This window comes from Mus caroli, unplaced genomic scaffold (assembly GCF_978045245.1).
Source record: "Mus caroli unplaced genomic scaffold, Mus_caroli_1 scaffold_12, whole genome shotgun sequence".
In the NCBI taxonomy this organism is placed as follows: domain Eukaryota; kingdom Metazoa; phylum Chordata; class Mammalia; order Rodentia; family Muridae; genus Mus; species Mus caroli.
In genome coordinates, this window is record NW_028227267.1 from 43130138 (window position 1) to 43142273 (window position 12136).

The 12136-nt window shown below is 44.0% G+C and overlaps 1 protein-coding gene across 5 annotated transcripts in view; it reads right to left on the reverse strand.

Annotated features, from left to right (window-relative positions):
* Samd4a (sterile alpha motif domain containing 4A) overlaps positions 1–12136 on the reverse strand; it is a 216553-nt gene that overhangs the window by 41938 nt on the left and 162479 nt on the right. For 4 of the 5 annotated variants that reach the window (XM_029469337.2, XM_021181615.2, XM_021181617.2 and 1 more), the window contains one exon: positions 5816–6079. The exons of the other annotated variant lie outside the window; for it this stretch is intronic. In XM_029469337.2, the coding sequence (XP_029325197.1) occupies positions 5816–6079 (264 nt within the window). The remainder of the gene's footprint in view (positions 1–5815; positions 6080–12136) is intronic. 5 annotated transcript variants of the gene reach the window in all.

Sequence of the window (12136 nt, forward strand, 5' to 3'; positions counted from 1 at the left end):
TGATCTCAGTCTTTTCTCTAAGATGTGGCTTGCATCCTTGGTCTCTGAGGGAGAGAAGGAAACCAGAGGACAGGGGCAGAGGGACTAACATCTCACTGTTGAGGTCAGAAAGAAAGCAAATTCTGCAAGAATGCAGAGCGGCCGTCTAGTGATACCATCAGGGCTGTCTTTATTTTTTGGTCAGAGCAGAATAGAGAGCCTAGTTCTGTTCCAGGCACTGAGCAAAGGGCGGAGGCACCCTTGCTGGGTCCTCAGAAGCCAGATCCTCTTGGGGGAAACTCCTGGATCCTGAGGAGTAGCCAGGTTGTTTCAGGAGGGCTCCCTTCTCATGGGGACATACCATGAGTCTTTCTCTGAACACATGAATGAGGGGTAAAATACTTCAAAGACTTAGATGCAAACAGTGAACTAACTTTCTTCTGAAAGCTTCTTTTGACCATAACACTCCACAGTGCTGTCTTTAAAGAGCCTGCTTTGTACTGCTAAAGAGAAGCTGAGGTTCTTAAAGGTCCCAGATGAAGGTGATACACACTCAGCAAAGAGTGCAGGCTAGAAATCCTGAGACCTTCAGGACCTACGAGGAGTCCTGGGATTTGCTGTTTAAAGACATCAGAGGTCTTAGGTTATCAGAAGCTATTAGCACAGTTCCATGGCCATGAGGACCCATTTGTGCAGTGCAGGTCACATGTTGACATTACGGAGTTAAAACACACACACACACACACACACACACACACACACACACACACACAGAGCATTGGATTTATTCTAGTTAAACGCATTCAACACAACACCTGGAAAGGCAACTTTCTGAGTCAAAATCATTTTCCATGATGGCTGATCTGAAAAGTGTCCCAGCCACTTAGGGTGTCACACCATGCCCACTCCATCACTCAGACTTTGACGACCCTCAGAGGTGCTGAATTCAAAAACCTTTTCTACATGGTTTTCTCACAGTTCTCCCTGCCCCTCTCTCTCAGAGCTCACCTCTAAATAATTTCATTTCCAATCTGAGAGAGGCCAAGGCTCAAAAGCTTACACTACAAACCCGACCCCAAATCCTAAGCCAGCTATTTGCTAGGAGACAATATACTTTATTTGCTATGTGGAGAAAAAGTTTACTCAAGTTCCAGCTGAGAGACTCCCTTGAAAAGACAAACATTTTCCACAGTCAATGGCCTTCTTTGTTCCTATCAACTGTGTGTCTGTCAAGGTTACTGCAGCCAGGAGTTCCCCCTTTTTGTCTCTATTATGTCTATACACACATAACACATCAAGTTCTATTATCTCCATATTTCTGTGCTAATGGGAAGTGTCAAGTCACAAGTATACCCAGTTGATGTTATTCTGAGATAAAGAAGCTACAACTTCCACCAAGAGCATATAGTACCAATCTCTACTCCCTCACCCAGGCAATCATTCTTGCTACAGCCAAATTCTCAGGCTTTCCCACTCCTGGCATGTGGTCCTCCAGAGGGATTTCCCAACACCCTTTCATGCATGCATAACACTGAAACTGCCCCGCTGGGCAGGGCAGGAGCACGGTGCCCATGTGGGGTCCACTGAGCACTTGCACACCTTCCCAGGACCATTGAAGGTTGCCACATTTACCATGCCCCAAACTGTCCCTCATTAATTCCCATAGGCCCTCTACCATAGAGGACATCTCTAGGTGTCCCAGACAGAAACCTAGGGGCCATTCTAAATGCCACCTGTTCACATTGAGTGGTCACCAAATCACTTGCTAAATACTGTTCACATTCAGGGGTCACCAAGTCTTTACGATTCAGTTTCTCATGGAGGACTTGTGTCACACTCCTTGCTCTCCATTCTCACTGACACTTATCTTGGTCCCCTTTCACTCATCTCACCTATTCCTGAACAGCCCTCCATCTCTCCATTGGCTTTCAAATCCAGAATCCCCTCTCCTTCTACTTTCCTGAGCATTGCATACATCGCTGTGAAGGCTTCCTTTCAAATATGTAGATCTAATCGAGTGGTCCTAGTTTAGAAATTCCTCCAACAACTTCAGAATCGAAGGCACAATCCTTTCAAAGGTCAAGGACCTTCCTCTGCAGATCTGTTTTCCACGTGCCTTGTACACTCTAGTCATGGGCTGTGCCCCTACCTCACACAAGTTCACAATGCCCGTTCCCTCAGCACAGAATTCCTTCCGTCCATCTGTTCTGGCTGACCTGTAATCATGCTCTACGGCTCGGATCCAGATCTCATCCTTCTAGAGACTTCCCTCCTGTTTGAATTAGGGCTGCTCTTGGTGATTGTCTCAAGCCAGGACAAATGTGAAGACTCTCCATAGCAGAGTCTTCACATCAGGTAACTTTATGTGAATCTCCTAGACCTAGAAGACTCCTCACCTCTGTCTCCTAATGAGTACGAAAGTGAGCCAGGGATTCACCCCCATACCAAAGCCATACCAGGAGCCCTGGCCCCTTGATAAACCTCTAGGTGTTAACTGCATCACCTCGGAGGGCTCACCATGCTACTGAGTGACAGATTTGTTCCTCCACTGACAGGCTGCCTTCTTTCTAGGAAAGAAATGACTTAGTAACGTAAGACTTTCTTCTCTCTCCCACCTGAGATATGAACTAAGAGAGTACATTCAATTCATCAGCTACCCAGGGATGAGGGATATTACAACTGAGTACCAACTTAGAATCAAGAGTCTCTCCCCTGAGAAAAGTCATAGTGAAGCTTTTCAAAAGAACATGGAGACCTGAATTTAAACCATAGCCAGCACAGTTAGTCCAAACATTTATAAGGAGCTGCCTCCTTGGGGACCGCCAACAGGAAAATTCCATATTCCGGCTCAGGTTGCTGTTTGAGGCTTCTAGTGGATATTCAATCCCATGCTTTCCCTTTAGCCTGAAGCCCTACCTATTCCATAGAGCCAACCCAAACCACTAGGACAAGTGTTTACTAGAAAAAGCAAAGCACAGAGAATCAGGAGGAAGAAATTAATCCTCTAAGGGTTTATTCTGTATGCTTGACCCAAGAGGTATGTTCCCAAGGGAGGATGGTGGCCAAACTGGCTAGTCTATCCAGATGAGAAAATAGGCAAGAACAAGCCCACGATTTCAGCCTGCACACCAGGTGGCTAGAAAAAATGAATGCAATTATTGTGGCTTTGATTTTTTCCCCAAGATGTGAGGTGAGGGTGATGTATACACCCAGAGGATTTGGGATTATTCCAAATTCTACTCCAGCTTCCTTTTTCTTGCAGACCAGACATTTGCCAATTAAAAAAACAGCCATTTGGTGATGGCCCAAGTGTCTCTGTTCCTGCCAAGGGACCCAAGGCACAGGAAAGCAAGCATGGGGGTCCACAGGAAGGCTCTTCTCAGATTCACATCAGTCGACTCCATACTCCACTGTTCAGAAAGTGGGAATTGATTTGGAAATTTATAAGATCATCTGCTCTTAGGCCTGGAGATCAAATGACAAATCCTTGGGACTGGTATATTAAGGGTTGCTTCTTAGATGGAATTTTAATAGGCTATCCTGAGTAGAGGAATTCTTGGAGGCTACTTTACAATAGGGCTGGGTATGGAACATTTGTGTTCAACAAATACTGGACCTATGTCACTTTGGAATGCTAGTGTTTTGGGGTTCGGACATTTCTACCATCTGACACTGTCAGTTGAATTGAACACATATTCTCCCTATAAATAGAATTCTTTATCACCAGTTTCGTCCCTTCCCTTGAGTTTCCCACTGTTCCTTGCTAGTGTCTGCAAGCGTGGACATCTCTATCCACTTCTTCAGGGAAAGATAAGTTCAGTAGATCAAAGAAGGCAGAGGCACACAGAGAAGGCAGGTCCTTCCTTCCCACCAGCCACCAAAGAGCTTCTTTATGTTGGTATCTATGTGCTCCGAAATGAATGAAACTCGGGGATGTGACATTTTGTCTGTGTGATTCTGTGATTGACAAAGTTTCAAGAAGTCCAGGGAAAGGAGTCAAAGGAACGTATCCATAGATAACCCTTGAGTTCTAGAAAGCGTTTAACATCTATGAAAACAAAACTAAACAAACAAAACCCAAACCAGTGGGATACTCATTTTCGATTTTCCCTTTGCTCATATTTCTTTAAAAATTGATACATTATCTCTATTCACTTCTTACCTTAGAATCCTGAGAGCACACATTTATCTACTTAGATTTTTTAAGTGTGTCTAGGACCTCCAAACAAGTTGAGGAAATAAGAGGAAAATAAAGTAAACGGAAGGGAGGAAGCCTATGTGAGACACCAGGCAGTGAAGTCGGCATTCTTCTAAGTAAATGGCCCCTTCCTCAGGGTCCACCTTGCTGCTCAATACGCAAACAATGCTTCTCTTGTGTTACCAGTGGAACAACATACACTGTCCCAGAATCAGGCTGTCCAGACACTTCACCTGGATGTAGCATCCCTTGGGAACAGGTTTTGCCCATCCTCCAACATTATGGTGAAGTCCCCAGAGCCCTGTGGAAGAGGGTTATACACCCTGTATGCCAAAATGACCCTCAGCATCAGCTGTTTTTAAAGACTCATGTGTATTCCCACAGGAAAACTTAAAGACACATCCTACTTCCAAGGGTCTCTCAGCACATGCCTGTTGTGGGGAGGGGCTGGGATAGGGAGACATAACCATAGACTGCTCAGGGGAAGACTGGAGGCCAACCTCACCACCTAAGTTGATGGACTCCACTTTTCAACCTAGCTCCCTCTGAGATTTGGCACTGGAGAAGATGTGGGCATACACTCTGTGCCAGGTTCCTATCTTGGGAGGGGATGAGGTCAAGAGACTCTTTTATAATGGGATTAGAAACAGCAAACCTCAGGACTGTGTGTTAACAGCAGCATGGAGGCCCCTCTCAGAGCCCGTCCTCAGTGCTGTCCCAGAAGCCTGCCTGGTTATTGTCTTGCTCATTAACATTGTTATCAGCATGTCTCTGATGAGCATCTTCCCCTAAGGACTTCTATCCCTCTAACAACTGGCATCTAAAAACACAGAATGCATGCATCCTCTGTGAGCTCATCACTGGTAATTTGGAAATCTCTTTCTCCTGAGGAGGATCTGTAGGATAGGGTCCATTGACAGGCGATGGAGGAACATTTATTTAGGTTGCACAATAGGCCTTTATCATCAATTTGCAAATGTATTACCCGGGTTAAGACACTAATGGTTCTCATGTCCCTGAAGCAGATGCAGAGGGAAGAGCTTAAAGATTTCTTTAGATTTCAAACAAAAATGGAGTAATAAAAAGAAATATCACTGTGATTCTGCATTAGAAAATAAAAAGTAATAAAAGGTTAATGGTTTGTTTTTCTGAATTAGTTACAGGCCCTGGCCATAGCAATGTAGAAGTGGAGCAGCTTAGCATCTTTTCAGATGACCCTATCCAGACTAGCAGGACTCATTGTCCAAGAGTCAGTGCATAGAAAACATAAAAGATGCTGACCTCTCTTGCTCTAGGTTCTGGGTGGGGGCAAGTGATCATTGAGCACTGATCTAGGATCAGAAATAGAAAATCAGGACTGTGTATTAATGGCAGTTTGAGGGCACTTTCAGAGCCTGCCCTTGGCATTGTCCCCAAAGCCTGCCTGGTTGTTGTCTCACCAGCTAACATTGTTATCAGCTGGATGGAGACTTTCCAAGACCTTTCCTCCAGGGCCAGTTCTGGAGTTCTGGAAGGCATGGCTTGAATGCAGGAGCCTAAGGTGAGGGGCTGGGCTCCCTCTTTCCTGTTGACCACCTCTCTTTCCCCTTGGACTCCAAACCAAGGGAGGGCCTCTCGGTTCCTCACGTGGTCACTCACCTTTCATACCACTACCTTCTTCTTGGAATGTGTTACGAGCAGTGGTCTGATCTTCTAAGTGTTCACTCCCACCACTTCCTGAAGAGGCTACACTGCTTTGTGGAGACAGGGGGGCATGATCGGATGGGAGGCACTGAGATCCTCTAGCTCGTAAGTCCTCATGAGACATCCATCCATGTCCTAGAGGCTGGTTTGGCACATTCATGGGTGGGGTAAGGGACACAGATCGTTTCAAAGGGCTGTGGTGTGCCTGGCCTGAGAGAACTGGAAAAAAAAATAGAATGAAATAGGTTATTCTCCCCACTTTAGCCTGGGACGCAGAATAACCCACAATACCTCTCAACCCTCAAGAGATACCACAGCTAACTCTTACACTCCACTGGTGGCATAGTGGGCTGAATCAGGCCTGAGACTATCCTATCCTCTTCATGGTTAAAAAAAGAGGCTGCCTGGACCTGCTTGGTCTTAGTCTTGTGAGTTTGGATCTGCCTTTATTTCAAACCCACAAATCAGACTTTGGAGCAATGAGCCTATACAATGGGCAAGGCTGACAGCTTGAAAGTGGCCATCTGACCAAGGGGAAAAGAACATGTGTTGGACAATTTTATGTTTTAAACACTAAGCGTGATGTTTTACCCACATCAGTATGGAGGGCTTGAAGGGACAGGCAGGGTAGTCACCATTGGGGAATCTTTGCAGGGATGATCTAGAAGCTGAATTAGTTAGTCTAAACAGGAGTCAAGAAACTGTCACCTCTGAGTGGGGCTCAAGGAGGGAAGCCAGCACTGACGTGACCTCAGGGTATGGGGCACTGGCAGGCATGCTGAAAGGGCTAATTCTTTCTCTTGCCCTCACGGTTCATGTCAAATTTTATCTGGCAAACACCTTCAGGTAACAAGGCTTTCATTCAGAAGCCACCAAAGCGCTCCCAGTAAGCATGGTTAGTCCTTCCACACAGTGGACAACCTCTGCATGGCTCCTTTTTTATTTTCCAGAAAACTAGGAAAAAGCAACAAAATGCACATAACTGGCCAAATTAAATTGAAGGCATTCAAAGGAGGGATTTAAGCAACATCAAGGCTGAGGGAGCCGATGTTACCCTTGGTTGGTTTTGATGGGTGTGTAAAGTGACTTTACAAAATAAGACTATTCATAACTTTTCCCTCAGTCTATTTTGACTGCTGCTGTACTAATGTGGAACTGAGCCATATACATTTTTAAACATTTTCCAGGGAAGCCATTAAACTCCACCTCTGATTCTAACCCCTCCAGTGAGACATTTTCTGTCCTACTTTTAGCCATGTATTTCCTTACTGGCAAGAACTCTCTGTGTTGTACAGTAGGTAGACCAGATGACTCAAATAGTGGACAGTATTGCTTTTAGACTGCATTTCTGGAGGGATGGTACCTACATAAAGACAAGAGCAAGTGATTAACATGACCCCACTTACTTGCCAAAAAGCATGTCTGAGACAGTAATGGTATGGTCTGATGGTGAGCTGGCAACACTCTAAGAGCAACAAGGCTCAATACTTTTGGGGTCAATGTTTCCACTTGACCTTGTGTGTGAAGTGGAGCAATCAGAAGGACTAAATAATAAAAACTTCTTTATTAACAAAATAAGTGTGTTGGGGGTAGGTAGAGGTGCTTTTGAGTTACTTACTTAGGAAATTTCTAATTTGAGTAGATTCTTTTGAAGACACAGGATTTTTTTTAAATCTATCTTAAACATATGTGAATACAACTTAAAAATAAGATCCTATCAGGTTTGCCTTTTCACTAGATTAAAGAATAGATTATTTGAAAAGGCTCCCTGGAAAATGCACTTTTCTTTCCAACTGGAGAAGAACTGGCAAAAGAAAAACAAAACAAAACAAAATAAAACAAAAATAAGTAAATAGAAAACAGCAACAAAATGAAGAGAGAAACCAATAGAAAGAAAAGCTAGACACCCAGAAAATTCATTTCATGCCTGTCTAAGCATTTATGTAAAATTGGGCAGACTTGTCTGAAGCCTCTGAGCGCTGGAACATTCTGGCTCAGCTCTGCATTTTTGTACCTCTGGTGGGGACTTCAAATGGTGCTGGCCAGGTATGGCCACATTTCCAGATGGGGCTCCCTCTGCACAGCTGGAATTCAAGTGAGTTTGAAACCACAGAATAGGACTTGCCAAAAAGGGATTGACCAGAGGAGGTGGGACCTGTGGTACGTAGGATGTTTAGAGGCAATCACAAAATTAATAAGCAATATCCACATCTCACGATTCATGGTTGCTGTTAGTATGGTATTTACTTAGGATGTGTGTCCACATGTGTATGCACATATATACCACAGTATGTATGTGGAGGTAGGAGGACAACTGTAGGAGTTGGCTCTCTCCTTCTACTTGTGAGTCCAAGGATTGAACTTAGGTTGTCAGGCTTGCTAGCAAGTGCCTTGACTCTCTGAGCCATCTCGTGGGCCCCTCATTTTAATTTGGATGCTCAGATTTATATAATGTGTACGTAGTAGCTGAATTACATTATTGAATGGAGCCAATTTGTTTTCTTGGACCTAAAAATTTCTCAAAATCCATGCTGCCTCTCACTCCTGGTGGAATGGCGTGCGTGGGAAGCTGCCAGTGTCCCAGAATGCCACTGGTGATTAGGACTAGAGGTAGATATTTTCCTCACTGAACTGGCTTATAGGGATTTGACACTTACAAAACTGTTTTTGTTTTCCTGAGCTTGAGTGAAGTCAGAGGGGAGAGGGCATGAACTTGGCTTTTGCTTCTGTCTAATAAATGACTTGTAGTTAAGATGCCAGGGCCCCTTTTCCTGGTGACTTTCCATCAAAGGCCACTTCTTCTCTATCTTAGAGGGAACCCTCTGATCCTTAGGGCTGCCCACACTCAGGTCTCTCTAAAGTCATCTTACACAAAACTTCTGATATTTGGAGAAGGTTGGGGGTTTACAGCTGTGCTGAACATCAGACTTAAACCAAAGGAAGACTATTCTGGGCAAACTCCCTCTTCTTCCCAGAAGAACAGAGACACCGTCTGTGCAGGTCTCTCTTCTTAATCTTTTCTTTTTATGTGTATGAGTTTATGTGTATGAGTTTTGTCCGTATGTATGTCCGTGCATCCTGTGCATGCCTGATGCTCTTGGAGGCCTGAGAACAGCATCGGATCCCTAGGAACCTGAGTTACAGGGTGTTGTGAGATGCCTGATATTGGTGCTGGGAACCGAACCTGGGTTCTGTAAGAGTTTCAAGTACTCTAACCACCGAGGCATATCTACAGGTCTATCTTCTTGTAGAGAGGAGACTGAAGTGGAGAGATAACTCAGGGGTGAAAACAAACCTTTAGGTCTTAGCTCTTTGGTGTTAGCTCTTATTCTGGGTTGATCAGGTCTAAAGTGGCAAAGGGGGTAACATCGGTTTTAAACAGGCATAAGACTGGAACAGAGCTATAGGATTAATGAGGTGGCTGGCATGGCACCCTGGTTGCATTTCTTTCTGGAACTCAACTGAAGCAGTGACCCAATAGGGAGAGAAGATATGGACGTTCAGGGGAAATACTAAGACTAATTAATAATAATGATGATAATAATAATAATAATTAAACATTATATGCTTATGAGTCAGGATGGAAGACCAGTAAGAACAGACTATGAGGAACTATAAGAAGCCTTCTAGCCTGGCTGGTGGTAGCTGCCCTAGAAGGACTCTGGCAAGAGGCTCTAGAATGCACTTGCTATTGACTGCTGTGTGGTGGCCAGTGGCTAATGATTGCTTCAGAGGGCTGTATCAGAGTCATGCTTAAATGCTGCAGAATGAAGTGTGCTTTTACAAAACCTCCACAGGGATAAGGAATTGGCAAATTCTACTTGAGTGGAAGCCCTAAATTTATGCTGCATCTATGACACTGACAACAGCGTAGGAGAGGCAGCGTGCTGTTGGATGGCTTCGTCATATGAGAACCCACATTAAAATCTGCCCTGGGGAGCGCAATCACGACTCCTTTGTACCTGAATCACTGAAATGACAACTCGGGATTGTATATAGTACGGATTCGATTCTGCTTATAGTTTTAGGAATCTCTATAAGAAATTTGAAGTCTATACTCGTCTGTATAAGAAGCCCTGCATACACTGGCCATTGGAATGTCATAACCTGGGGAACATTTATAAATTCAAATGTCCTGAAAAGAAACAGAACATATTGAGTACGTCTATTTGAAATATGCAAAAAAAGCAGTTAACAATAATCTGCTATAGCAGCTAAGCTGTATGGCAGCACCAAGGGTGTCCTGACCCTAGGACAAACTCCATTATGCCACTTGGGGCCAGCCAGTTTCTCTGGCCTCATCTTACTTCGTGATTTTTCTTCCCATCTCCTAACATCTTTGATGTGACCCTCTTTCAACACCTTGGAAAGGAAGTATGTGACTGCTGTCTGTGGAGTCTGTCCTAAGTGTCCAGATTTAGTTCTCATTTCCTTTAACCAACTTTGACTTCGCTTTCATTTTTAATTACTGAGATAAAATTCAGGCAGAAAAATTTCAGCCTATGTAGGACTCGTTGGAGAATATTAAGTAGAATTTCTGTTTCTGCCTCCTGGCAGAGAAGTGAGAAGGGAAAGGCAGGTGTAGGATACTGGGCCTGCTATGTCTCTGGTTCACGATCAGGCAGGTCTGAGGACCGTGAGCCAGGGTCTGACAGTGCCACTGGAACAAGGAAACCCTGTCCTAACATTAACGGAGGCCTTTTGTTATGGGTCACACTTCCCAGTTCTTTTTTGTTTTGTGATTTGTGACTTAAAAGACATTTTTATGAGGACAGACTCCTAACGCTTGAGAGGTAGAAGTCTCTAAAAAGACATTACTCAATAATTTCAAAACTGAGAGGCATGAGCCCCTGAAAATCCCTGTGCTCACCAGGCCCCCATCAGTGGGTGAAATGACGTGCTCTGATTTTTATGAGCACCTGGACAATTCTGGAATTAATTTGAGATGGCTATGATAAACAAAAAAGATCTATGCTAGGTGTGTCGTTATTTTTTGGTTTTGTCTTCATTTGCCTCAGCAGATCTGAGGTGGCATTGTTGTTTTAATGGGACCTCAACCTTTTGAATTACTAACTCATCCAGTTCCTTTGTAGGTTAACCTAGGGCGCTGGCAATCGGCAGGGGTGACTGCTCATTTCTTTGTCGAGAGACACTTCCCCCTGTAATTCAGGTCAGTTTAGGAACAGTCAGAGAACTTTCCATGCTTGTGATTCCCTCAAGTTTAAACTAGCCATGACTTCTCTTGCTACCACTGCGAGTGTTGAGGAATGTTGGATGTTTGTGTTCCAATTTGGCAATAAGGACCCCCACCTAACTGATGAGGAGTCCTTCCCCGTCTGACCATGTAACCTCGGCTCTCACTCAAGCTTAGGTTCTGTGAGTGCAGAGACCCAGGGATAGCTCTCAGCTTTTTAGTTACCTCAAACTCAAGAAGCTGCCTGTTTCTCACAGAAATTTGTTAACTTTGGACTTTGTCCATTTATCTTACTTATGAGTATGGGTGTTTTATCTGCATGTATGTCTCTGTGTTCTGTGTGTACAGTGCCCAGAAGGTGGCATTGGGTCCTGTGAGACAGGAGTTACAGACAGTTGTGAGCTGCCATGTGGGTGCAGGAAATGCAGCCCAGTTCCTCTGGAAGTGCAGCCAGTGCTTTTAACTGCTAAGACACCTCTCCAGGCCCTCTTTGTTAAAACTTAGAATTCCAAAATGTTTGTGTATTAGAATGTAATCCAGTAGCATAATTAAGCTATAAAAAATTAAATCATTTTATAAGAGATGGTTATGGTAGAATATGGTCATTTATATATGTATATATACATACTTATATGAAAAAGTCATTGACATACTTTACTATGTATGATTAATATATAATGAAAACTTAAAATGTAAGTCGTTCTAATTTAGGTATTGAAAAGGTAGAATGGGAACCCAACTGTTTGCATGTTGTTAAACGATGTTAACTTATTTCACAAATGGAAAGGTCCCAAAGGAAAGGGTCCCAAGGGAATCTCTAGGACTCAGGTGACATGTTGTGTATCCTAACGTGTGACAAAGCTCACGGGAGAGCACCCCCTTATTGTTCCTCACCCCCTTATTGTTGCACTTTAACAATTATTCCTAGAGCTGACCTCCCGCCCCAGTTAGAGCATCAGGAGAGCCTTTGATGAAACCACGTCAGGACTCACAAAACACCTTATTTGGAAGTCTTATTGAAGGAGGTTGGTCAATATGCATCAAGTTTAAGTAGAAAGAGCTCCGCCCATGCAGCGGTTCAG